Source organism: Kwoniella shivajii, chromosome 1 (assembly GCF_035658355.1).
Source record: "Kwoniella shivajii chromosome 1, complete sequence".
Taxonomy (NCBI): Eukaryota; Fungi; Basidiomycota; class Tremellomycetes; order Tremellales; family Cryptococcaceae; genus Kwoniella; species Kwoniella shivajii.
The window spans coordinates 3,607,792-3,633,575 of record NC_085908.1 but is presented as its reverse complement, the minus strand read 5'-3'; the positions used below and the strand labels follow the sequence as shown (position 1 = coordinate 3,633,575).

The following is a 25,784-nucleotide window of genomic DNA, read 5'->3' as shown; positions in this document are numbered from 1 at the left end:
TTTGTCATGTCATCGGCGGACGAAAAACGTGGCGGAATACCTCTAAAGTTATGTAAGTAGTGTTATCATCCCCGCATTGATCCTTATCTCTTGGTCGGTTCTGAGGAGGCATCTACTCTATATACGTCGTGTCATCTCTCTCTCTCAGCGATAGGCTAAGCATCTCAGAGCAGACCCCAAACTATGTCATCGTTCTGCTTGACGGCAATATCACCGCTGGAGTATATTTTAAGCTTCATAATTATTTTCCCCTGATTGGTATCCGTTATTTCGGATTTGACCGTCACTATCGGGCACTGACGTGATGTCGCTGAGCATTGCGTCTTGAGGGATTGTATCTGTCGGTACTTTGTCATCTGAAGATTTGAGTATTAGTCCTCGAGAAGCGAACAAGAATGCACACGAAAGATCTTCAGGACAGTCTACCACCGGTAGGCGACGAAGGAACAGGCAGGAATGCTCGTTTAGAGAAGCAACCTGCTTACACTGGTCGACCTCTGATGGAAGGCATGTCTTTGTCGCTATGGCTCCAGACCGTCAGAAACAATCCTCTTCTCAACCACCGGACGACTGAGGATTTGCCGGAAGAAGCAGATGTAGTAGTAATCGGTTCTGGAGTGAGTGATGCAATCCGTGGGGTAGAAGCTGATGTATTTTGCAGATAAGCGGTTCACTGACAGCTCTATCTCTTCTCCAAAGTCCCAATCCACCCAAATCTGTAATTCTTATAGAAGCAAGAGAGCTGTGCTCTGGTGCTACGGGAAGAAACGCAGGACATTGTAAGCCTGATTCATGGAGGGGTTTCACCAAATACAAGAACGCGTTTGGTGCGGAACAAGCTTTGAAAGTAAGCATAAACTCCGGTATTAACGCTGACACCGCAATCAGATCTTGGCAAACGAGCAGCAGACCTGGCAGGACGTTGTAAGTTACATCAGAAAACATAATGTAGATTGTGATCTCTGGGTAGGAAAGACTGTACGTATAGCTGATATGATATCCAAATGATACGCGCTAAACTTCTACTCGTGTAGTTGGACGTCCTAATGACCAAAGAATTGGCCGAGACGGCTGCAAAGAACTTTTCCGACTTCGAATTAGCTGGCGGAGATACATCCAAGATAGAAGTGACCACTGAGTCTGTCGAAGCAGAAAAGGTAAGTTTTATTCGCAGAACAATGCTAAGTACTATGAGATCTCCAGGATCAAAGGAGCACAGGCGGTGTATGCATGGGATGCCTCTAGTTTACATCCTTGGAAATTGGGTAAGTGTGCAAAGCGTTTCCGATCTTCTCGTCTTCACTGAGATTTACTCGTTTCATTCTGAACAGTCGCGCATATCAATAGACAGTCACTGGATCTAGGATTGAATTTACAGACATGGACACCCGTGACAGATATATCGGGTTCTGCCAACAAATGGGCGGTGCATACAGAGCGTGGAACGGTCAAGACTCCAATAGTAGTCCACGCTACCAATGCATACGCAGGAGCCCTTTTGCCGGAAACAAAAGGAGCGATCCGTCCCTGCCCTCATATGTGAGAGGCTTGTCTCTCGTATTAATATATAGGCTGATTAGATACTATCTCTAACAGGTGTAATAAGGTACTTCCACCTTCTACTTTTTCCGGCTCCAATGCTCTTCACAATTCATATGCTGTCATATATCCAGAGGGCATGTACACTATCAACTCAAGATCTACATCAGATGGTATCTTGTTATTCGGTGGTGCTGCTCCCAATCAATCAAAACTTCTGGAATACGTCGCGGAAGACCAATTCAGGAGAACAGATGATAGTCTTACGAACTTTGAACCTGTGACCGCAGCAGTGAGGAAATTAGGAACTGAAGGGCTTGAATGGTGAGTTGTCGATGAATGTACTTTGCTGACATACCTCGTAGGGATGATCCTGGACGAGGGTCCCGTGCCCTGTATGATTACGCCTGGAGTGGTATCATCGCTAGGGTGAGTCGTAATTCCTTTGTCATCAACTAGGTTGGAAAGCTGAAGGATGAACAGAGTGCCGATCAAGTTCCTTTCATCGGTCCTGTACCTCAGAAGACAGGCCAATGGATATGTGCTGGTCACAATGGTCATGGCATGGTGAGCATTCGGATAATCTGTGCACATCGTCATTATTGATATCGGCCGAATAGGCTCGTATTTTCACGTGCGCCCCAGCTCTTGCCAAACTAATACAGGGGGTATCCTGGAAGGAGACTGGTTTACCCGAGTGCTTCGAAGTCACTAAAGAACGGCTTGACAGATATTACAACGGCTCCTGAAGCTCAATACATGAAACACAGCGTATTTATGGTTATCAATTTGTTTGACGGTCCCATTTGACTATTTTTCAAGGAGCCGGAGCTTATGACACTCATTCTGAAAGCTCTTAGTATGCGTGCGCACGCGTCTATCCTGAGTTCTGCTCGTACTGAATGCTCGACTCGTGCATGTAAGAACAGTCACTTCTTCTGCTGCCTCGGGCAGCGGTTGCCGATACGCCCCTAGTTTGGCTTTTGAAGGGAAGAAGTAGTACCTGACTTACCAAGTCTACATCATTGCGATAAGCATGGTGACGGGACCTCATCCCCCTCCAGAATCACATGAACGACAGAACGAGCGACCTTGCGGGCCAATAGAGGAGACACATCGCTGACTGACGGTGGATCTATATGCCGTTCTAGGTACGGCGATGGCACTATCGTTGAAGGTGGGTTCTAAAAAGGCGCGGAACGTACTCGAGTACTCGGGGAGAGCAAATGATAAGAAGCCTCTCGCGTTGATTTACTTGATTTAACATCTAATACGGTCCGGCGGATCGCGCTGCGCCGAGAGTTTGTTTGGGTTATTTTTAGACCGTAAAGGTACCCATATCACACAATCAGTCCCTTCTAATTATACGTGAACATAGAATACAGGAACTAATATGACTTTGACTATTGTCGGCGCAATGCTGCCCCGAACATTAAGCTTGACAAGCAAACTCCCACGATATATAATTATGATATGTTTATTGAGGGGCTCTATCGACCCCATGGACCCCCTCAGCGATTCCAACGCAATATCTTCTACCATCATGTCAGACAGGCTCACTGTACCTTCAAGAGGTCCCACACGGCTCGTGACGGACGAAAAGGTCGACCTGGAGCATATTGAAAAAGCACAGACCAATGGTTTTGATCCCGAAGTCGTCATGAAGTCTCCCTTCGAAGATTTCGACTTCGTGAAGACGCTCCGGGTGTTCAAGAAGGCGAACACTTTAGCTTTGCTTGCAGCGTTTTCTGCAGCAGCTGAGTAAGCATCGAGAGTAAGAAACATAGCTAATGAACGCAAAGTGGCTATCAAATTGCGATGACTGGATCGATCATTGCCAACAAAGGTTTCATCCAGACATATGGCACAGCTCACGATGCCAAAGGACAACTAATTCTCGACGCAAATGTCTTGGCTGCCTGGGGCGGGGTTCAGAGCGCAGGTCAGGGTCTGGGGATGCTCAGTATGCACTTGTGAGTGATTGGGATAGCTGTCTGAAGCCATCAGATGACTGAGGATATCATCTTTCCACTATCAGCGTGGCTGACCGGTTTGGACGAAAAAAAGCATTTTACGGTCTATGGCTTGCCCTAGCAATAGTAAGATCTGCAGTCAAAGGCCAACATCCGTTTAGCTGATATTACGGAATGTCCTAGGGTGTTGCTTGTGAGACTGTAGGTAAACATTGGCAAGTATGGCTCGTCGCAAAACTCGCTTCAGGCTATGGTGTCGGAAGTGTTCAATTTTTGACCGGAAGTTATATGACCGAGATCATCCCGTCAAGAACACGAGGCTTCATGTTGATTTTCTACTCTATCTGGTGTGTGCGGTCAGTAAATTAGAATCTAACGGATGCTGAACTGTTCTGAAGGTACTCTATTGGTCAATTATTCGCTTCCGCTGCTCTCAAAGCTTTGTCGAAAACGCAGCCCTACAATTTTCTGGACCTCATTTACACTGAATGGGCCATGCTTGTAAGTATGGCGAAAGATAGACAAGCTCCTCGAGCTGATTAGGAATATAGGGAATAATGTTGACTATCTACATTTTCATTCCCGAGTCCCCTTGTAAGTATCCGCGCTCAAGTACATGTGCCGTTTTTTGACCTCCAACCAGGGTGGTGCGCCAATCATGACCGCCACGACGAAGGCCGTGCCATCGTGGAACGTCTAAACGGAGGTATCGAAGGTTACAATATCGATTTTCATTATGGCATCATTAAGCGCACTGTGGCGCATGAAAGGGCCTTGAAAGAGAGCATGTTTGGGAAAGATCGAGGTTTTCTCAAAAGCATTTTAGACGCTCGCGAGATTTTTGTTGGCTCCAACGGCGTAAGTAATCTTCAGTTCTCGTGCGTTCCACCACCGCCAACTTTGAAAAACGCGATCATAGATGCGAACTCTCATCGCTTTCTTCCCGGCAGGTGTTCAGCAGATTTCTGGGCTCGCGATCGTGAGTATTTCCATGATTGATCCGTACCTGTCGCTAACGGACGCAATCCTTAGCTATCTAATTACTCAAGTTATTTTGCCCAAGTCGCGGGTTTTGCAGATCCTTTCACTTTTTCACTTCTCTTAGCGTGAGTGCTTGATGCTAAAGACGCGGAAACAACTGTTGAAGAGTCACACAGGCTGGTTGGAATCGCTGTGACCGTTCTGATTGCTGTTACTACCGATTTTATCGGTCGTCGAGCTATCTTCTTGGGCGGCGTTGTCACCACCTGGTGCATGTTGATCATTGTCGGTAGTATGGGTCTTGTCAAAGACAAGTCCCCTGCATTGAATAAGCTAGTGGTGGGTTTTTGTTGAGTCGCATCCCTGAGAAGATATAGCTAAATCCTTGTGTAAGCTCTTTTTCGCCCTCGTCTGGAGAATGGCTTCGACTTGTCTGGGTACTTTGGGCTGGGCTTATGTTGCCGAAACAGGATCAAGTCGTCTGCGAGCAGTGACAGCTGGTGTTTCAGCTGCTGGCGGAGTTTGTATCGGTACTCTGTTCAGCACAACGGTTCCCTATATGGTAAGAACATTTCGTCATTCATGGCAGATCAGACTAACTAAGAGTCTGATAGCTCAATGCCAATTACGCAAATTGGGGACTGAAGTCATGCTTCTTCTTTGCTGGAATATCTGCTCCGATGTGTATCGCTGCCTTTTTCGTCATGCCAGACACCTCAAAGCGAACTCCAGCAGAACTTGACGAGATGTTTGAGAAAAAAATCAAACCTTGGAGGTGAGTACGGCCAGCTATCTTGACAACTTGAACCTTCGACTGATCCCATATAGATTCCGTTCATACGTTACCGACGCTCAAAAGGCTCTGAATGCCGAAAGAGAGAGGACTGGAGAGACAGATGCTGCTGTACTCCAAAATCTGACGGTCAAGCCTTAATTGGCAAGCGCCCCCTCAAGCACTTATAAGGAATATGGACGGTAGAATAACGAATGGAGATTAGTAAAGTAGCAATGAAGGAAATCAGTATTAGTACGGCGAAGACAGTTCGAGATTTTAGCTAATTCAGATTTTGACGCGAATGAATACCGTAAAGTTGCTTATCGATGGGGACCCATGTTGCATCAGAACGCTGTGTCCTCCCAGAAACGGATGAAGTCCAACTTGAGAACGTCCCATGACCAGCCCATACTGTCATTCTCATCTCTGTCCAGCCACACGAACTCGCTGTGGGTCGCCCCTTCAAGCTAAATTAGTCTTTTGAGCATAAATCCGGCTACCTCCTTGCACTTACCTCTCGAAGAGTTACATCCACATATCCCTTTTCATCGCCCCATGCAGCGCTATGATTTCGTCATAGAATGCTTCCGCCGTCCCTGCAGAAACGAACACTTTGGTACCCTGGCGAATGAGATGATCAAATCCACCGGGAGGGGCCATTGCCGGTGAGAAATATGAAAGATGATTCAATTGCGGGAAGTGTCTAGTATGCGAAGGGATGTTGACAGTTGTGAGATCGACAAATGATCCTAGAGTATGATCAGCTGAATTGTTGATTTGGCTGATTGAAGCTTATTCACCGTATATCGGTTCCTATCGATACTGGGGAAAGACGTGATCATATCAGACCAAGGCTGAAATGGTCCATCAGTATCGAAAACAGTGGACAGGTTCATAGCTCACTGAATGCAAGCATATGGATCCAACCTGTCCCCATTTGTTTGTTCCAGCTTCTTCCATATCTCCAAGACACTTCGCAAGAGCAAGGCAAGCATTTGCACCGGCACTATCGCCGGCCAACATGATATTTTACCACGAAGTCAGCCAATACAGCATGACACTCAGATAAATGACTTACCTTTGTGAGAAAACCTCTATACTCAAGCAGATACTGTTAAACTAGCCAGGCAATCTAGTAAGGAAGCCGGGAAAGCAGACGAGGCGGAGAGTGATTTTCGATAATTGATGCCTGAATCCCAAGACGGGGAGCGGAATGTTCAATTGCGTGACTTTCAAATGAGTCTCTCAAGACTCACAGAAGACTCGACATCCAGCAAGCTCAGCCATAGACCATGGTGTATGAATACGGAGTGGATGACCTCCAACATAACCACCTCCCACGATGAAGTAGATTATCCGTTCTTTGGGTCCTGCTTTTGATGTGAGTGACTGCAGTTGGTCAGTAATGATCGCTAGAGCGGATTAAGCAATTTACATCCATTTCACCACGTTTCCGTATCCAGAAAGCAGGAACAATCTGTGTGTTCACGTTGTCTCGACCAACATTCAAGATGGAAGGCCCTGTCTTATCTCTTCGCAACGGAGTACATTCCACTTTCTCGACCTCACAACGCGCCAGATATTTCTGGGAACTGGGTGGTATAATAGCCTCCTCCGGATCACATGAAGGAAGTCTACACCATCCATAATATCCATGCAGTATGCGGCGGTGGTTCAAGGTGATATAGTGTATGAATGACCACCCAGGAAAAGGAGTCCCATGCCGCAGGTACAAAAGAGAGTGATAGACCGTTGCGACTGGAAGAATCGCAAGAGAACGATTGTGGCGGTGAAGAGGTCTAGCGCAGTGTGAGCAAATGGTAGAAGTTCGAAATAAACCATTGCAATATGAGCAAGCCGACTACAAAAAATGTTGATCGTCAGGTGCTGTTGAAGCAGAAAAAGCTATTGTCATATTGACATCTAATTTGGGAGATACCAAGGACAGATGCAACAGGTCTAATGGGCGGAAGATGTTTAAACCATGATGAGCGTTCTGAGAAGAGCGCGGTTTACGTAAATTCTGCTTTGCATATCTCTTTTCATTCAACTTATAATGTGACCACAACGTTACAAATCACGCCCTCTTTCCATTCCACCATTAGTAGGGACATCAATTGATCCAAGGAATTTGGTATATTGTACTGTCGTCCCCTACAGCCATGCTCATCTGCCTGTAAGCCATCATGTCCCCCATCCCGCCTCCACCACCAGAATCACGACCGAAGGATGTCATGGGAAAAGACATTGCCTCTGTGGTCTCCAGCTCGTTACGAAGGTGATCTACCTGCTTAAGTAGGATACCTCGGAAATCAAGATCTCCCTTTTCGTTACCGCTAGCTATTGTCAGCAAAGTTGAGATACTGAGGATCGTCATCAGCTTGACCTTCAGATCAGGCTGGACATTAACCGAAACCTACAATGCTTCCTTCATATAAGCGAACGAGAATTTATCCGTCTTATCGGCAAATTCGTCCAACAGTGTATCCGGGAACTCTATCTCACTGTTGTCGTGAAGTCTGTCTTTCCACCAGATTGCATAATCACGACGCTGAGCATGCGAAGGATTAGGGAAGGTGCTGTGTCAGTCTGTTAGCCTTTCTTGCTGATACATTGTAAATTTCCACACTTACTACTTCCGGTCAAACCTTGAAGGACGACTCGAAAGGGCAGGATCAAGTCGGTCAAAGTGGTTGGTTGTACCAATCTATCGACCGCGTCAAATGATGTCACATGATTGTAGCAATGTCAACGTACCAAAAGTAGACCATCGTTATCCTCCAAACCATCAACCTCATTCAAAAAGAAGGACCGGTTCATGTCTGTGATCAAAGAATCCAGGTCTTCCAATATGAGGACACAAGGGGCTTCCGCCCTTGCCCGAGCGAAGATGTCTCGAATGCCTGCATAAAGTTAGCAAAACAACTGATCCAACATCGTGCTCAACGTACCCATTTCATCCCCACCCCAAGCTGTTGAGTGTTAGTAAATGCCCCATGCAAATTTATGACTTACAGTGGAATGACTTGACATAAAGCGTGGGGACTTTGACCTCCTTCATGAGTGCTTTCAGACTGATAGTCTTACCATTGCCCGGGGGCTGATGATCCATTTAGCCGTTAGCCAATGAGGCAGAATAGCAGAGATGATGACTTACTCCTAAAAAGATTAAACCTCTCTTCCATGGGACGCCCAGATCCTTGTACGTCTTCTCCGCCTTGTAGAATGATCTATAATCCGACTGCAGCGATGTTTTGAAGGCGTCATCAAGGACGACATCTTCCCAAGAAGCCTAATCGCATCAGCGCCATAGTATGAGGATGTCACTCACTTTCTGTACTGCTTCCCATAGCTCTCTATCAGGACGCCAACCCCCTTGCTCGAACACCCAGACAACGTCACTGAAAGTTGAGCAGAAGTCTGAACACGAGCGGATGAATTGCTGTGCTGACTCGGGGTGATCAGTGATAATATGCCATTGGGTGACTTGACGATATGTTTCAGCCCACTGATAGTTTATTAGCACTCCGTGCCCTTGGTATGTAGTGTCAGTGAGAGGAGATTCATGATAGAGGGCTAACTTACAGTAGCAACGATAACCTTGAACTCCTTGTCCTCCCACGCCACGTTCCATCCTCCAAATACGACTCTTTCAGCAATCTTGCCTATACCTTCTCTTCGCTTCATAGGCTTCACAAATACAATCTTTTTGATTGAAGCTATTTCATCCAGCTCCCGTATCACGACTGATTCGGGTGATCCAGCGGCAAATCGGACGATGTCAAAATAGTAGTCCTGTGTAACAACGATGGATGAATTGGAGTATATTTCTGACAGTTGAGTTTGTAGGTATGTATCGGTTCCAGACCGAGATGCAGAGACTATGCAATTGTCAGCCGACATCCATCAAAGGCAGTTGTTATACTTACAGTGCTCGACAAAGGTCTGGAAGGGTCCGCTTGAATGATGATGGCTTTTGACATTGTCCTCCAACCCGAAGGTCAATTGTGTTATTCCACGCTTGACGGGTGAACGGAATGCATCGATAGTCAATAGATTACTGAGGGCGATTGCGATTCCAAGTAGCTTCATGATGGTTGATTTCTTTCAGCATGAAATCGAGTACGTTGTCTTTGAGAGATACAAGTCAGACTGGTGCTCATAAAAGCGACTATATCAAGTGCAAGAGGCCATTCACGAAAAGGCTATGCAAACTCCCACGCTTGTGTCTCATGTCATCGTCATCTTGCGGATGAAGGTGGGCGTCTAATCGGTTCGCACATAACCGACGACCTTTCGATTACATCAGTGAACTGCAGTCATGCCGGTAACCCCACTCAACTTCGAAACGGTAAGAGGACTTGCTTTTCGTGCAAAGTGATCACCGATAAGAGCCTAAACTATCTCTGAGCCAGATGGCCGGGAGTGAGATAAATCTTGCTCGTCAGAGTATCATGACACTCCAATTGATAGGTGATCTTAAGCAAGCACATTGTGCCGCCCAGAAAAGTACATGTGCGATTGCAAGTGTTCCGGATATGTTCGCATTATTCAACAGGAAACACGCGAGCGCACGTTTTTCTTTAATACAGATGAGTGCTTCCATTTGAGGTGTCCTTCTCCAGTACAAGCGAGATCATCGATCAAGCAGCATGACAACATGCCAGCTCGTGCAGAATGCCTCCAAATTGCACCGTCCTCGGCCGATCACCGAAATTCAGGTACTACGAGTACGCCAAGATTTCGGACCTTTCTTGGAGAACCGCCCGACACAAGAAACCCATTTTGCTATCTGATAAGTCGCGGCCGACGAAGACAGCCTGTGACCTTTTCATCATTTCTGGCAACAACGCATGAGGTCCATTCTCTGCCAAGCCGCTCCTCGAGGGATTTACTTCCGCATCAAATTTACCAGATAGTAGCAATTACATGTGCTTTCCTCCCAAAATCGTTGATCCTTCCCCGGCCGAAGTCAAAGCCATTCTTCCCATGAAATGACATTCCACGTCCTAGAGAACTGTTACAGTATATATGCGAAATCACAATTCAAGCTTTCTTGGAAAGGGTGAACTCAATCTCCCACAAACTGTAATTCGGTTCGTACAATGTTCATCCAAGCTTTATTACTTTCTCTCGTATCCGTGACTTCTGCTATCAGCATCGACCGTCGAGCAGCGATTTCGGTCAGTAACAGACAAGCCTCTTCTATGTAAAACGCTAATTACGTTCGATAGGAGTTTACCTCCAGTCCCTTGGGTCTTAGTTGGCCTCCTACTCGGGGATTCAGCGCTTCCAGTGCTCAGAAAGCACCATGCGGTGGATTTTCTGCTGGATCCCGTGTTGATTATCCGTTCACCGGAGGAGACATCTCTCTAACCTCTAGGACCTTGGTCGACAGCGTTAATGTTATGTGGACCAATGAGACCGACCCCACTCGGTTCCATGCGTTCTCCACATACGCTGATACTCTTAAAGAGCTCGGAGCCGGACATTACTGTCAACCTGCCCCAGACTTCACTTCCTTAGGTCTCAAAGAAGGTGATGACGTTACAATCATGATAATGTATCAAGTCAGCTCATTTTGTATATAACAGATATTAGGTGCTGCTTCTGACATCGTACTGAATAGCTCAATGGTACCGAGACATACTACTACGATTGTGCGGATATCAACCTGGTGCCCACCATTGGATTCGTCGCTTCTCAGTCTTACATGTGTGGTAATTACACGTCAACTCTTGAGGTTGCCAGTGATGATGAGTCACTTCATCTTAACTCCAACGGCGAGTCCGCCGTAGCATCATCTTCTACTCCTACTGGAGCAGCAACGAGTCAAGCTACGGCCGCAAGTTCCAGCGAAGCCTCGTTGTCCAATTCCGGACTCTCCGCTGGTGCCGGGGGTGGCATCGGGGCAGGAGTAACAATCATTGTACTTGCGCTCTTGGGTGCCGCCGCATACATTCTCGGCTACGTACGATTTGGCAAAAAAAAGTCAATTGTTTTCCCAGATCACGCCTCTGACTCGACTGGACTTCCCGTCAAGGCTGCTCAATTCTAAGGGGTGATGGGAAAGCGACGTGTCCCTTAACGGCGGTCGTGCTACCGCCATCGGTGATTTAGGTTCTGTGGGTGATGTTACAAGATTTTTAGATCCGAAATAGTGATGCATATTGTGAATACGGATAATGTCTGAGTATCTCTCAGAGATTCCGAATTGCCGTATTGCTCACACAGGGAGCTACTAACGGTTGATCAGTCTTTCGGCATAGAAATCTCTAGTATTGCACATGTTCCTTGTGATTGTAATCTCCTGCTTGCAAGCCTTTCTCCGTATCTGCAGCAGTAGATCTGTGCATACGTCCCTCTGCAACATAATCAGCTTTGCCTCTCTCAGGAAAGGGTTTACTCACCTTGAGCAAGCTGCATATCTCTCTCGTGAGTTGAGACGGGATCTTCCTTAGCTCCAGGAACAAACCAGTGAGTTCGTCTGAAGTAGGCATCCATCTCTTCCAAAGTTCGGCCTTTGGTCTCAGGGAAGAGCACATAGAAGGTCAAAGCGTTGGTGAAGCCACATACGGTGAAAACCAGATAATATTTCCATGCTGTCATCCAGCGCACACATGAGTACGCGATGTTACTACCAACGTGCACAGCAAACTCACTAATGTTGGCAAACGCTATGGGAGATACCTGACCAATCATAAAGTTTGAAATCCAAGCAGCCATACAGGTCAGAGCTGTGGCCTTGCCTCTCACAGCAGTATTGAAGATTTCCACCGGGCTAAGGCACTACGTGTTAGCATACGTAAAGATTGAAGAAATTGGAAACACTTACTATACCCAAGACAGAGGACCGATGCAGGCCGAGAATGCAAAATTGTACACAAAGAGAACAGCAACAAAGCCAATCCCCTGACCTTTATTGCCACCACCGACAGCAAACTGTTTAGCAAGTGCACTGCAAATTCCTTTGTTAGTCAACTCCATTGCCGGACCACACAACTTACGTAGCTACGGCAAAGCAGGATCCAGCCAGAATGTTTCCAGCAATCAGAGGGAACCTTCTTCCTACCCTATCTACCAATAGAATACAGGCTAATTCTCCAATAAGAGCGTTGATATTATTGAGAGAGTTGATGAGCAGAGCAGTTGACTTGGAGAATCCTACTGATTGGTAAACGGTCCTAATTGTGAGTAGCTTTGTTTAGCTATTGCCATTGATACGGAAATAGAGGTAACGCACCCTGCGTAATACTGAATAGCGGAAACACCGGTCATCTGTACCGAGAACTGGAGGATAATACCGTAAAGAACTTTTCGCATATTGGTACGGTCTTTGAAGATCTGTCATTCTCGCCGTCAGCCAAGCTTGTGACCAGATTCTCCCCGCGACTTACCAAGGACCACGATTGATCAAGCTGGGCTTCTTCTCCTACTTTGGCTTGCATTGAGTAGAATTCACCCCGGACAAAGGGATCATCAATGTTGCCACGAGCATGAAGACGCGCGAGAGTGTGTAGAGCCTCTTCTTCTCGTCCCTTGATCATCAACCAACTACATCAATCATCAGTGGACGGCCTCAAGAGGGAACTCAGCGGTAATCTCGATTACTCACCGAGGAGACTCCGGGAGTAAGAAGGATAGGATCAATAAGGGTACGGCAGGAGCCATTTGGAACCCGAGCTGTGGTGATCTTAGCGGTCGTTCGTATCGACAAGACGTTCTAAACTTACGGGAAGACGCCAAGCCATAGGGTCATTAGGATGGGTCTGCTCAACACCGTACGCAATCCAGCCTGCAACGATAGCTCCGATGCCCAAGAAAAATTGGAAGGTCGCTGTAAGCATACCTCTTACAGAGGGATGAGCTAAAATCAGGCCAAATCAGCTTGCATCAATGGTCACAAAGGGGATAGACTGACCGATTTCTGATTGATACACTGTTCATCGAGACCAAAGGCAGATCAGTACATGGCGGACAATCGCTCGGCCATAACTCACATGGTGCCAGTACACCCTATAGAACATTATTAGCGCGACATTGATTGACATGATCCGAGCCACTCACCAACATTCCGATACCCAGACCAGCAAAGAATCTTCCCGCAAAAATCGTCTCTTTGTTCATGGCTGCGGTCTGAAGGATACCTCCGATTATGAAGACTCCTCCCGCAACAGTGACTATATCAAATGGTAAGCTTGCGTGGAAACCACTCAGATACTGCCACTCACTGGCCATTCTTCGACTGAACGCATCGGCAATTAAAGAGGCGGGAATACTACCAACAAAGGCACTACACAATGAAACGATCAGTCATGGTCTGTAAAGTTTGGACATACCAACCTACCCAAGTAACATGGAGGACACGATAAATCCGATGTAATTGGCATCTTTGACAGGATCCAAGTTGACAGTCTTTAAGAAGTCTGGTGCTACCAAGACATATGAGATCACACCGAGATCATAGCCATACAGTGTGGCCCCCATCCTAGATTATCGGGTCAGTGGATACAAACGGGTAAGATAACACATTCTAGGATACACTTACGCCGCAAAACAAGCACATAAGAAGGTGTATACCTTTGGTGGTAACATATTGTGGTGGTTTGATGTCTCAATAGTCAAATCCAGATCGAGATATAGTGCATAAAAACTAGTCTCTCTACTTGACGAAGGTGCTATATATATATATCACAGCAGAGCTTTGTTGACTTTTCGGCTAATTACACGGAAATATTTTTGTCACAGGACCGTAAGAGAGCAATATTTTCACAACAGCTAGTCGATTGAAGAACAACGGCATGAGGCATATGTATTTTGTCTACCCCGAGAAGACCGCATTCCAGTGGATTCGCAGCTGGTTTGGTTCTTCTACTGTCATCCTTCGGCGGTACTTTCTGCCAGATTGTTGATCCAAAGTCCCAAGGATTACTTTCTGGAATCGGATATAACAGGATGAAATCGATAGATAGCACTAGGAGCCAAGGGCTCCGGACCGCTGTGCCTGGAGCGATCAAGTAATTACCGCTCGGACCGCTGTGCCGTCGATCAAGTGACATATGATCAAGTTTAGTCTCCGAGGGCTTGAGTGCTCGAGGATAGCGCATTCGTCGTTGACATCTGATATCGATGACAAACTCAGACGAGTACGCAAGATTGTTAGGCCGAAGTCGGACCGAGACCATTCGTCAATAGCCGGATTGGCAGCGTACTGTGATATCTGACTTTAAGGAGATCGGACGAAGTGAACAGCTCAACATCCTCGCCAGCTTCAGTTACATCATCATTTGCTAAACAAATCAGGAATGGCAGTCTATAGTCAGCACGTGACCGTACTACAATCGTTGCTCCAGCAACAAGGAATTGTAGACTTTTCATCGACTCCCTCGCATCCTGCTCAACTGCAAGCGACACCATTCAAGCTTGACATCAATGATCTTGTACATCCTGCGGAACCTCCGATCACCGATAAGCTATATTCTGGGTTTTTAGAACACCTCGGACGGTGTATCTATGGCGGAATAGTTGATAACCCAAAAGCTCCCAGTCCCGAACACCTGCTCGAAAAGCAGGATAATGGAGATACGCATACCAAAGGCAGATTAGGTTTCCGGAAAGATGTTATGGGCTGTTTAGCAAAAGATGGGGAGCTCCGAGTACCTATGTTAAGATGGCCAGGAGGTATGTTGTAGTATCACATACAGTAAATCCTGACAACAATTGAAGGTAATTTTGTATCAAATTACCATTGGCAAGACGGGGTTGGTCCAATTGATCAGAGACCAAAGAGAATCGAATTGGCTTGGCTCAGTGATGAGTCAAATATGTAAGTTTGCGAAAGATTTTGGCAAGCAGTACTGACTTTCTAACAGTTTCGGTACTGATGAGTTCATCGATTATTGCCAAGCTGTTAGCTCCGAGCCTTACATATGTTTGAACAGTAAGCGTACCCTCCAAAGAAAGTGATCATCTGCTACGCTTGCTAAACAACGTCGCAGTGGGAACAGGGACACTGGAAGAGGCTTTAGGGTGGCTAGAGTACTGCAATGGTGCCGGTGATACCCAGTATGTCAAGCAGCGTCAATAGCATACATCAGTGCTAAATCTGTGGTCAGTTGGGCAAACTTGCGGAGAAAACATACTGGACGAGATGAGCCTCACGCTGTCAAATACTGGGGATTAGGTAATGAGAGTAAGTGCAAAACTGCACGAACGGCCTGCCATTCGCTGATCTTGGCTTTGTGTGTAGTGTGGGGACCTTGGCAGGTCGGTAATATGCTGCCGTCAGAGTACGCACGGAAAGCTAGACAATGGGCTCACGCTTTAAAACTGGTTGATCCTACCATCAAGCTAGTGTCGTGTGGAGAAACAGTGAGTTGATGGCTTGGGATCGGAATTTTCTGTTTATCTAGAATTCCGGTAGGGAGCATCAGACTGGGATAGGGAGGTGATTCAAGCGGTATTACCTTGGGCAGACATGCATTCAATTCACTTTTAGTAAGTTCTCCGAGATCGCAAACTATACTTACCATTCTTTAGCACAATGTTGGGGCATGATAAGATGTCCAGTGTTCCAGGATATGAATACGAAAAGAATGTTTTTGGTCCAGCAGTAAGTTTACGACGTTGTGAATCGTTTGGTCACGACTCATTCCATTCGCCCCATAGGCAGCGGAAAAACATATTGAAGTATGCAAATCCCTCATTGATATGGCAAACATTGGACGGGCGATAGAAAAGATGCCTGCTAAAGATATGAAGATCTGTTTTGACGAGGTAGGCTAATCGAAGATACATGTTCAATGTGATATTAACCTTTCTCGTAGTGGAATGTCTGGGACGAACTGAAAGCTCCAGGTGCAGTTGGTTTAGAGCAGAAGTACGATTATACGGATATGTTGGGGTTCTGCGCTTGGTTAAACGTTCTGGTTCGAAAGCACAAAGATATCGGAATCGCTTGTCTCGCGCAATCAGTCAATGTCGTGAGTAAATCGAATCATATCTCGACGATCGATTTCGAGGCTAAGGAAAGTAGATATCACCCCTCATGACACGGCCTGATGGGATCCTCCGTCAGACTCTTTACTATCCTCTGGAGCTGTTCAGTAAATATATGAAACATGGCCATCTTCTGCATTTGCCATCTTTCCCTGATGTATAGTGAGTGGTTCAGAGCCCCAATCACCGTAATCAGATTGCTGACAACGAGTAGTACTGGACCAACGTATCCGGTTTACATCCAACAAGCTAATTATAGACCCACCTACATCGACAGTGTCGCGGTTCAAGTCAAGACTGACGGGGGTCTAAGTGTCCGCCTAAGCGTCTTGAATCGACATCCTACAGCTGATTGGGACGCGAAGATCAGCTTCTCAGGGTTCAGTGAGTAACTGCGAACGGTTTATGTTTGGTATACTGTTGACATGAATACAGAAATCAAAGACGTTTATGTCCATGAGATCTATTCAGATGATCTCGAAGTCGCGGTACGTACTTATACAATCGGGATCATTTACGCAGGCTGACTTTTCTACAGAACACCTTCGAAAATCCACTTGTGGTTGTGCCTGCAGTATCACGTTTTAGTAATGAAGAATGGAGTGAGAGATCTGAACATGGCTGGACAGTACGAAGACACTCTTGGGTGTTCCTAATGTTCGATGGAACGAAAGAGTAGACTAGAGCTACAATATTTGTAGGCCAAATCAACACAAAATGCATTACATATGGTACAGCGAGTGTATTGGGGGTTTCTTTACTGCAATTACATACGCTTCCACGTGGTCTTCGGTCTGAGCTCGGGGTCCCTTTCGGCCTGTTTGGTGTTTGGTTCATTCCCGCGCATAACATATCTTATCCTTGTTCTCAGTACGAGTATATCCTGAACTACCGACTGGTCGCTTTCCTTTCGAGATATACAGTGACCATGGGTCCCAGTGCACCGAGAGTGACAGACATACGTGAGCATCTTGGTTTGGTTTAAGTCAGTGCTCATTGGTGTTTTTAGGTCCACTTGCCAAGTGAGATTGGCGTCCGTCTTATCTACAGCCCTTTGCGCTGATTCCAAAGTACTTAGGGGCTCGGCTTGTGAGGGTTGTAAAGTACGAAAGGTGGTGAGTATTGAGCCTTAGACTGTTACAGAGCGAAAATAAATTGCTGAAAATTCCTTTAGCGTTGCGGAGCAGAAAAGCCATCTTGCTTGACCTGCATGAGACACGGAAAGAAATGCCAATATCCACCGCCCAGTTAGTCATATTCCATTGAGGGATATAGTGTGGATCTGTTAAACATTCATTTTAGAGACTGGACATAGGATTGAATCGTCTATTGAAGAGACGCCAATCACCCGTCCAGATTCAGGAAATGAAGAGTATGCGTCGCGTTCTTAACCCGTTTACTCCTTGCTATGCTTACACTGATGATTTCTCCACAGCCAAGCGCGGGTACATGATCAGCATGCGTCTTCGCCTTCTACCCATTCGCAGACCGTCTCGGTCCATCCCACGCTCCACATACCTACCATCCAGTCCTTTCAACCATCCGTTGGTACGGAAGGAGATCAACCGCTGCCGGAGTTAGACCTTTCGTGGCTGCTAGATACCCCAATCTCAACAAGTGTAAGCGGTGAAGGGCAGGAACCACCACCGTTTGACGCGGCGGCCAAGGACCACTGGTATGTAACACATCGGTCAATCAGTCTGCTGACTGTCTGCATAGTCTGTGGCTATACTTTACCAATCAAACCGCATCGGGATTGGAGATGAATATTGCTCGATTTTACGAAAGACTCGCATCCCCTGATCCTGGCCAAAAGCCTCATCCGGCTCTTTTGAATGCTATGGTAAGTTCTTAATGAAACTGGTAGACACTAATATTGATCAGTATCTCACTATATGTCGAGCCTCTCCATTGGAAGCTGTGCGTAGACGAGAAAGTACCTTCTTCTTAGAATCAGAAACAGGGATTAACTCGGCCCTGAAAGACCTGTCTACGCTAGGTGCGTTTATGTTAGATTTGATGCGTGCTTGCATTCTCCTGGCAGAATGGCTGTGGGGTCAAGGTAGAGAAGCCGAGGTGAGTTGCAGCAAGTTGAGTACTCGTGTTGATGATACAACAGGCAATAGTTATGAGCAGTACTGCCTGTCGGTGAGCGCTCTTTTCTCTTTACCTCTTCAAAATCTCGACGTTGCTGATTTGGTCGCAGCTTTGCTGCAGGCGCTTGTTTGGATCAGATCCCATCTTCAACTTTGCATCCTTGCAAAAGAGTCTATCTGAGGCGCCAAAGAAGACCGATGGCCGGTTGGCCAAAAGATATAGTAGAATTAGCGGATTCTATCTACGCCTTGTGAGTTTGTATAACTTTGTTCTGGTCTTCTCGAATAACACTATTTCAGCTGGTCTGTAGTATTGCTCGATCTTTGCGCCTCGATCGCTACAGGCTTGCCAGCACAATTTGATCCGCGTTCTATTCGAACCCCATTACCGAAGCCATGGAGCACATATGGAGAAGTAAGTACCGCTTATGGATCCCGATCTATGCTAATAGTCTATTTAGCCATTTCCTCAACCTGATAGGTATATATCCGATCTCTTCAGCACGTCCAGCTCTTCGTCTGCAACCCAGTCTGACTTGTGAGTTCGCTTCAAACGAATTTTGTCGCTTATGATCAGCGGATATATCATACAGGGGATTATACTTCTGCATTATACCAGTTTACAGCTGTACGAATCTCCAGAAAAGCGTTTCAGTAATCGAGAAGGCATACACACTTCGATCGATGAAGCATCGTCTTATTCATCAGAAATATTAGCCTCGACGGTGTCCGCTTGTCCCCCAATTTTCCTATTGTCCGAGGCGATCGAACGTTTCGCTTCGCGAATACCTCCCCATCTCAAAACAATGCACACCGTCGTGGAAGGTGTCAAAATGGTATCCTCACCTGCGATGACTCTGGTGGGTTGATGAATGGCATGCAAAAAGACGAGCTAACAAACTGATTGAACGGATCAGCATTTCATCCTCTGTGCAGCGCGGATGTTTGCGGCTGATTTAAATAGCTATGATGTCCCAAACGATGCAGCTATCAATCAAGTTCGTCGAATGGTGGATTCGATGAGACTGATGGCTCCTATGGTGAGTGTTCGATGTACTCTAAGTGATACTAAATCATCGAACAGGATCTCGCAAATATGAGTCTCTCGATCTATACGTGAGTCTTTGAGAAAAACCATCAACGCAAAGGAACTCTGCGTTATACTGATGACATCTCAGCATCTGGGTTCTAGCAGCGCAGATCCTCATGCGAGAGGTAAAGCGATTAAACAGACAAGGCGAATTCATTGGTGAGCATCATTGGTGTTATTGCTTTACATATCAATTCACTGATAACACGATAGCTGTTGCTGCCCTCGATTCCGATATCGATCTTATCATTCAAACATTGACAGTAGTGGCGATGCACTCTCCTTTGGTGTAAGTCGTATCGTCTTTTGTATCAGCGTGTGGATACTTGCTCACGGTGGCACGTTTTGTGATCCAGGCAAGGCGAAATTGGCGGTCTTGCCCAGCTTAGAGCGGCTCCGCCTAGTGATGTCGATCCTGATGAAGACGTCATGCGCTCTGAGAGTCATGAGAATCCAACTTTACAGCCGGATTTGAACAGCCTATCTTCCGCTTAGATTGTATCACTTCAGGGTTGTACTGGCATATACAGTATTATACATTCGATTTCTTCAATGATATAACTTGGATACGCATTGCACGACCAGAGGCTCAAATCTGAAAAATCCGCTTACAGAGCATACTGAACACAATGTGATACTATAATCCCTATAGGGGTTTCAGATCTTTAATTTCCTTCTCATTACCGCGTCGATGGCGACTTGTCACGACAAGTGATTCAAAACAGCTTTCGGCCATCTAGAAGTCCGGGGTGAGCTACAACATATATAACAAGGAGGAGAAGCTGAGGAATACAAATTTGTCAGAATATACGGAGGCTGCGGAGGATTAATTAAGTGGTATACTGACCATCAAAGAAGCATCCATAGCAATGAACAGGTTCTGGTCTGCGTAAGCTCCCGGCTTCTCGGGGCTGAAACTGAGAAGCTCTACTGCTCGATAGGTTGATCTATAACCTTGTTAGCTACACTCAGTTGGCTGATTTCAATATACATACCTGGCTAGAACAAGGAGGTTGGACGCTAGCAATGCCCCCTGCAGCCAAGTGATTCTTTGCGGACCTTGTACCATGGACGGCGTCTGGTCAGTCATAAGTGGTTGAGATCCTTTTTCAGCTTCACTGATAGTTCCACTTGGCGAGCTCGAAGAAGATTTGCTTGGCATTGCACACCTCTTGAAGAATCTGAGCCAAGCAAGTAAATTGACAGTCTTCATGGCAGGACGGTTGCGGCTGCATCGCAGGTAGAACTCTGCGAAGAAGATGGAAAATATAACAGTGACAACAACTTCATACCAGTCAGCTTCTCTCATCACGACGGAACAGAGTGTCCTACTTTGAGCGATGACTCCCACAGCCATGACGTGTAATCCATTCCTCATACCTTCATCAGTCTCAGCAGTGCCGACCATTCCTCCACCAATGCACTGTATCAGTAAACAGATAAAATCGGCAAACGTAAACACCTTTGAAAAGGAAGAAGCGGTAATCGAGCTGTATTGAGATCTGAAGGACAATCCAGTCAGCGAAGTATCGTTGGCGTCATGATTACGCCTCGATTTCGTACCCGGTGAGCTTTACTAGACTGTAAGCAAGTCCCAGGTGTCAGTGAGCCTGCTGTACTCTCCATAGCAAGAGAGACTTACCTTCCTAATAGAATGTAATTTGCTGCAGAGAAAAACGTGGGTGCAATAATGAGACAAACGATTCTATTCACGTCAATGAGCGAAAGATCATGCGTCACAAGATGTGAAGACTCACTGCATAATAAAACCTTGATCATCACTAGACCACGATCCCCCATTCGTTGGATCCCAAAAGAGTGTTTTCGCACTCCAGTATCGTCCTCCCCACTGAATCACGAGTCAATTGTGGCAGTATCGACGTAAATATCGATACTCACTCCAATCGATTCCACTGTGTTAGAACGTTAGCTTGGACCATAGTGTCGCTGGGATTTCAAGCTCACACATAGATCCAATACAGAGGGTATACAGCGTCCACCACTTTCTCCAATAGATACCAAGAAGAATATGCAGCACAGTCACAAGGGAGAATGTTGCGAGAAAACTGGCATGTGGTCAGAATGGCGCCAAGTCCAGATCTACCACTTACACATATGTCGACGTTTTGTTGACCAAGTAATCATAGTTCGCAGCTTCAATATTCCCCGAAAAAAGGTTGGGAGACCCAATTTGGTTGTTGCAGGTCGCGTTTGTACCTGTTATCGTCAAGTTGAGCGCGGATCTGGAGTAGACTGTTTGAATGTGTGTCAAGTGTCACTCACACGCGTTCATAGTATATCGATCTGTTACGTATCAGGGTGTCCTGACTTGCTGACATCTCGTTGAGTGGAGCATTCAATCTCTGCTCTTTATATGCATTCAAATCTTGACGACTCGGTATACCTAGATCATCCAGAAAAGAACACCGAGATTTTTGGCTTTGGATGGATCGGAATGTGCAAGCAAATGAGACCGAGCGAGCTCGGCATGACCTCAGCGACTCTCGGTAGGCGTCGGCATCCGAGCCTGAAAATCCAATCTGAATGATACGAGTAACCTGTTCCATACGAGTAAGAAAATCAAGTGCATAATATCTTTTACACTAGCTGCACATTATAATCCAATCAGAGCATATCCATTCAGGTGATTATTCAAATCCTATTTTTTTCTCCTGACAACAGAGACGGAACGAGACCTGCGGTTGGGTCCATATGGCTTTCGGGGGAATGATCTTCGAAGCACGCACAAAGGCCTCCGGTCTCTTCCCAATGGTTCGCGGCGGCTTCAATCAACCTCTTTGGCTCCATAGCCACCGGTCGCGTGAATCTTCCATCGAACTCTGCTATCGTGAGTATACGGGGTAAGAGCATTGAGTCGAAACGTTTTGCTCGGTCAAAATCCTTGGTCCTCTCTTCGTGGTGGAAAAACGGTTTCGAATCCCGAGAATAAGATGGTAGTGGTGTGTTCTCAACGTAATATGAATCTGAAAGGACGTTGATTGGCCTTACGAAATCCCAGTTGGTGATATAAGTCGTCTCAGGCAGTGAGTCTCTCGAAGGAGACGGAATTCTTTGTGAAGGCTGGTTGAATACCGAAAAAAATAGAGTTAGCCGGAGGCGATGTTCCACTGAGGAATAGTTCTCCCTGCCTAGGTACGAGGGTGTACCACCAATAACAGGCGAAGGTAGTCGAACGGGTAGATCTCCATCGTACGATGAGGAATGCGCTTCATTTCCTCGTGCCGTTTCGTCATCGACAGCATCGGATTTAGGACCTTTCCACAAATAGGCTCCTGTTTCGGGTCTGCCAAGTACGGCTGCTGTTCGTTCGGGGAGGCGGGAATAACATGGGTCACCCCCTTTCCCGATTAAGAACTCTTCCTTGAAAACCGAAAGGGATGAAGTGTGTTCTGAACTGCTTTTTGGAGCTTCTGTTATCTGTATAAGAGACATGTTCCATCCGTGTACGATCAAGCTAGGTGGCAACTCGTGTAAATGTAGGTGAATGTTTGCGGGAGAACCGAGTAACATCTGAAGGTTATTCAGCGATTGAGCTTCAGATCAAAAACATAATGGAATTCTCACCCACCGAACTGCTATCACAACTGATTGATACCTTTGCCCCTACACTTTCGATCTCAGTATGGTTTTCCCATGGGAACGACAGGCCATATTCAGAGTCAAAACATGATTCGCAGACCAGAATATCGGTCGAATTCATGGTTTTGGCAGGTAAGATGGCGGGATGAGACGATTGAGAACCTCTTTTCCTGGACATCTTCTTCCGAATGGTAGAGGATGCAACCGATATCGATAATGGTAATCTGTCCTGCCAATTTATTTTGAGGGGTCTCCGCACGTATGATGGTGATTCGTTGGGAATGATAGCGTGAAGTGAATGAGTTATTTTTTCAAATTGAGTATCTCTAGAAGGTGGAACTTGATCTGATATTTGTAAACTGAAATCAAAGCTGTAAAAGCATAGGCAATGGTGAACGTAAGTATCAGCGATGTATTCACGACTTGACTACTGTTCCAGGACGAGACTCACCTGGATTCACCAGCCTCTATCCTACGATCCCGTTCGATGACGACGGATTCATAACTCGCTATAGGCATTGGCGAAGTCCATTTTCGTCCAAGTGAACGCCTTGTTTTGACGCTGACCGATAAAATCACATGAAGCGAATTGACTGTCTCAGGTTGGCTGGTTCTCATTCGCACATACCCAGAGAGCTGTACCAGGCCATCAACGCTGTTGTCAGAACAGAGATATACCGGACTTTGATACAGACCAACTGTGAGTTGAATCATACTGATTAATCTGTAATTCCAAGTAGCTTAACGTTCAGGATCTTCTTCTTCAGTAAATCATCCAGGTATAAATATGCATTTCTTCGACGTCAGTATGAATATATATATATATGTCGAGTTCAACGACTTCAACGACTCAACGACAGATATCTAATGATATCTTGCAGTTGAACAGTTTAGCCGTTTAACCTGTTACCATAAATCAGTCCGAGTTTAACCGACTTGAATTGCATTTGAGTACCGTTGAGCCGAGATTTGTCCGCCCACCTTCTCCCCAGCAAGGAAGAAGACGCTGCACTTCAATTAAGGGGTATGAATGAAGATGGTTGGTGTTTTGGTCCGACCTTGGCGTCTATTGTTGAAATAATGCCACCTCACAAGTGTCCGTAGTTGGTAGACCAAATTCCGTAGTTACTCTGCTTATTAGAGGATCACTTTTCTCTCTTACCTTTGATTATATGCAACCTTCATAGTGAATCTATACTGCACCAAAGTCGGATCGTATTATCGACATCTGCTCCTACACATGTTGACTGCCAATCGCCCATATTTGGGATTAGGTGATTAGCGAGCAATGACTTCGAGGGTTTTTCTGGCGTTTGTTAAGCACACTTAACTGTGTGCTGGATGTTCATTCTCCAATTTGGAGACCAATTGAAGCAGCCTCCTTCTGAGTGCCGAACCGAAGAGTACCTTCGAGAAGAACAAATGGAGTTCTGACAGTCATGAAGCGATTCTTTTAATCACCATCTTATAAAAGGCAATTTACGAGATGCATTCACATCGTTCGGGGTTGACCGCTGATTACACTTTCCAACGCTGATCGCACGAACACATCAGTCATTCAGTTACGTCAAAATCGTCATATTAACCAATTGGCACGGGAATTCTGATCGATCTGATTCTAATCAAGTACTCGTAGTAGAGTATGATGAGGAGCTGACTCTTGGCTGCTTTGATGATGTGATGTATTCGAATTACGTGATACAGTCTCGTTATGACATTGACATCGTTGAGTCAGACTTGCGTACATGTAATGTTCTCAATTCCCGATCGATCCACATCTCATGGGATACAACATCGAAATCTATGGCCAATAGCCATAAGAGGAGATGTTATACTTGCTTCCGGTGGTTGTGAATAAACTCACATGTGCATCCAGGTAAGGAGTATGTGTATGTGTTGATCGTGACGTTGAAATGACGCATTTTATGAATTTATGATGCCCAAACAAGTCTCGATGGTCACATCACATGATTGTCTTGAAATCAAAGACAACAAGTGAGCACAAAATGACGCTACGAGTATTCCACCTATCCAAGAACCCAACACAAAATCACAGATATATAATCTACCAATATCATTGATCTCTCCCGGTTGCATCTATACTATCAAACAAATAAACACAATCAATCACAATGTCATCTGTTCAACCTGGTCACTCAAACGAATCTCACACCACTGCCGATGGATCTCCAGACATGAGATTCAAGGAGGTATGTTTCTCAAGCATCGCTCGTACTTTTTCAAGGATTCACGCTGACATGTCAACGACTTAGAATGGAGGTGGATCTCACGGCAACCAAGGCGTAGGATTCATAGAGGAAGGAGATGGAACATCTAGATTAGTCACTGAAGGTACCGGAGAAGATACTGGAACTTACAAGTAAGTCATCCTATGTGCGCTTCTCGGTTGGTCCAGCAGCTAACACAACCCATTAGACCTAGCGCTCATGGTGGTGAGAAGAAAGACGGTGGACAAGATAAACGTATGTCTACTCCCCATTGCGTTGATCAATGGTCACCTACTGACATCATTTTCGTGCAGGTGTCAGTTCCGATCACGGATTCGGAGGTGATCACGAGAGAGCTGTCGAGGCTGGACAAAAAGGTGGTTCTGCCAGTTACGAAAATGACGGTTTGACCCAGTAATTCAGTATTCCAAGCCATATGAGAATGTATCAGCGTGAGAAGTATCATCAATACCCGAAATGGGATCTTTCATCCATGTTGAGATC

The 25,784-nt window shown here is 45.9% G+C and overlaps 11 protein-coding genes across 11 annotated transcripts; 7 read left to right on the top strand and 4 right to left on the bottom strand.

Annotated features, from left to right (window-relative positions):
- Positions 1-395: 395 nt before the first annotated feature.
- IL334_001345 (uncharacterized protein) lies at positions 396-2,288 on the top strand (the record flags this gene model as incomplete). The annotated part of the gene is made up of 10 exons (XM_062933102.1): positions 396-617; positions 662-847; positions 889-978; positions 1,035-1,157; positions 1,220-1,265; positions 1,332-1,539; positions 1,597-1,863; positions 1,905-1,968; positions 2,023-2,106; positions 2,160-2,288. 10 exons carry the CDS (start codon positions 396-398, stop codon positions 2,286-2,288), a joined length of 1,419 nt encoding a protein of 472 aa, XP_062789153.1.
- A 794-nt stretch (positions 2,289-3,082) lies between these two features.
- On the top strand, positions 3,083-3,304 carry IL334_001344 (uncharacterized protein; the record flags this gene model as incomplete). Its single annotated transcript, XM_062933101.1, has 1 exon — positions 3,083-3,304. The coding sequence occupies one exon, from the start codon at positions 3,083-3,085 to the stop codon at positions 3,302-3,304; it is 222 nt and encodes a 73-aa protein (XP_062789152.1).
- Positions 3,305-3,357: 53 nt separating this feature from the next.
- On the top strand, positions 3,358-6,354 carry IL334_001343 (uncharacterized protein; the record flags this gene model as incomplete). The annotated part of the gene is made up of 14 exons (XM_062933100.1): positions 3,358-3,512; positions 3,578-3,638; positions 3,696-3,859; positions 3,911-4,013; positions 4,064-4,106; positions 4,156-4,370; positions 4,432-4,491; positions 4,545-4,618; positions 4,670-4,832; positions 4,888-5,055; positions 5,108-5,268; positions 5,322-5,415; positions 5,536-5,717; positions 6,219-6,354. The coding sequence occupies 14 exons, from the start codon at positions 3,358-3,360 to the stop codon at positions 6,352-6,354; spliced, it is 1,779 nt and encodes a 592-aa protein (XP_062789151.1).
- A 1,027-nt stretch (positions 6,355-7,381) lies between these two features.
- Positions 7,382-9,360, bottom strand: IL334_001342 (uncharacterized protein; the record flags this gene model as incomplete). Its single annotated transcript, XM_062933099.1, has 10 exons — positions 7,382-7,631; positions 7,689-7,847; positions 7,902-7,975; positions 8,026-8,171; positions 8,220-8,240; positions 8,284-8,368; positions 8,426-8,560; positions 8,609-8,776; positions 8,854-9,149; positions 9,198-9,360. 10 exons carry the CDS (start codon positions 9,358-9,360, stop codon positions 7,382-7,384), a joined length of 1,497 nt encoding a protein of 498 aa, XP_062789150.1.
- Positions 9,361-10,373: 1,013 nt separating this feature from the next.
- Positions 10,374-11,326, top strand: IL334_001341 (uncharacterized protein; the record flags this gene model as incomplete). The annotated part of the gene is made up of 3 exons (XM_062933098.1): positions 10,374-10,451; positions 10,503-10,838; positions 10,898-11,326. The coding sequence occupies 3 exons, from the start codon at positions 10,374-10,376 to the stop codon at positions 11,324-11,326; spliced, it is 843 nt and encodes a 280-aa protein (XP_062789149.1).
- A 217-nt stretch (positions 11,327-11,543) lies between these two features.
- Positions 11,544-13,863, bottom strand: IL334_001340 (uncharacterized protein; the record flags this gene model as incomplete). The annotated part of the gene is made up of 15 exons (XM_062933097.1): positions 11,544-11,632; positions 11,679-11,870; positions 11,931-12,049; positions 12,104-12,226; positions 12,276-12,452; positions 12,512-12,612; positions 12,666-12,822; positions 12,884-12,951; positions 13,002-13,135; positions 13,190-13,207; positions 13,269-13,284; positions 13,336-13,448; positions 13,500-13,561; positions 13,616-13,756; positions 13,817-13,863. 15 exons carry the CDS (start codon positions 13,861-13,863, stop codon positions 11,544-11,546), a joined length of 1,557 nt encoding a protein of 518 aa, XP_062789148.1.
- Positions 13,864-14,573: 710 nt separating this feature from the next.
- Positions 14,574-16,945, top strand: IL334_001339 (uncharacterized protein; the record flags this gene model as incomplete). The annotated part of the gene is made up of 14 exons (XM_062933096.1): positions 14,574-14,949; positions 14,995-15,094; positions 15,141-15,208; positions 15,267-15,333; positions 15,384-15,460; positions 15,518-15,639; positions 15,692-15,765; positions 15,808-15,880; positions 15,937-16,044; positions 16,095-16,250; positions 16,304-16,428; positions 16,481-16,650; positions 16,702-16,754; positions 16,805-16,945. 14 exons carry the CDS (start codon positions 14,574-14,576, stop codon positions 16,943-16,945), a joined length of 1,710 nt encoding a protein of 569 aa, XP_062789147.1.
- Positions 16,946-17,194: 249 nt separating this feature from the next.
- IL334_001338 (uncharacterized protein) lies at positions 17,195-19,947 on the top strand (the record flags this gene model as incomplete). Its single annotated transcript, XM_062933095.1, has 17 exons — positions 17,195-17,228; positions 17,317-17,381; positions 17,441-17,513; positions 17,569-17,638; positions 17,702-17,941; positions 17,986-18,113; positions 18,218-18,342; positions 18,386-18,414; positions 18,473-18,613; positions 18,663-18,777; positions 18,824-18,900; positions 18,982-19,222; positions 19,280-19,402; positions 19,447-19,478; positions 19,541-19,611; positions 19,666-19,741; positions 19,809-19,947. 17 exons carry the CDS (start codon positions 17,195-17,197, stop codon positions 19,945-19,947), a joined length of 1,779 nt encoding a protein of 592 aa, XP_062789146.1.
- A 221-nt stretch (positions 19,948-20,168) lies between these two features.
- IL334_001337 (uncharacterized protein) lies at positions 20,169-21,745 on the bottom strand (the record flags this gene model as incomplete). The annotated part of the gene is made up of 10 exons (XM_062933094.1): positions 20,169-20,234; positions 20,300-20,399; positions 20,448-20,736; positions 20,785-20,954; positions 21,095-21,157; positions 21,210-21,301; positions 21,352-21,365; positions 21,418-21,518; positions 21,564-21,669; positions 21,736-21,745. 10 exons carry the CDS (start codon positions 21,743-21,745, stop codon positions 20,169-20,171), a joined length of 1,011 nt encoding a protein of 336 aa, XP_062789145.1.
- Positions 21,746-22,104: 359 nt separating this feature from the next.
- IL334_001336 (uncharacterized protein) lies at positions 22,105-23,766 on the bottom strand (the record flags this gene model as incomplete). The annotated part of the gene is made up of 3 exons (XM_062933093.1): positions 22,105-22,983; positions 23,042-23,423; positions 23,504-23,766. The coding sequence occupies 3 exons, from the start codon at positions 23,764-23,766 to the stop codon at positions 22,105-22,107; spliced, it is 1,524 nt and encodes a 507-aa protein (XP_062789144.1).
- Positions 23,767-25,184: 1,418 nt separating this feature from the next.
- Positions 25,185-25,698, top strand: IL334_001335 (uncharacterized protein; the record flags this gene model as incomplete). The annotated part of the gene is made up of 4 exons (XM_062933092.1): positions 25,185-25,262; positions 25,326-25,432; positions 25,489-25,535; positions 25,595-25,698. The coding sequence occupies 4 exons, from the start codon at positions 25,185-25,187 to the stop codon at positions 25,696-25,698; spliced, it is 336 nt and encodes a 111-aa protein (XP_062789143.1).
- Between the last annotated feature and the right edge of the window lie 86 nt (positions 25,699-25,784).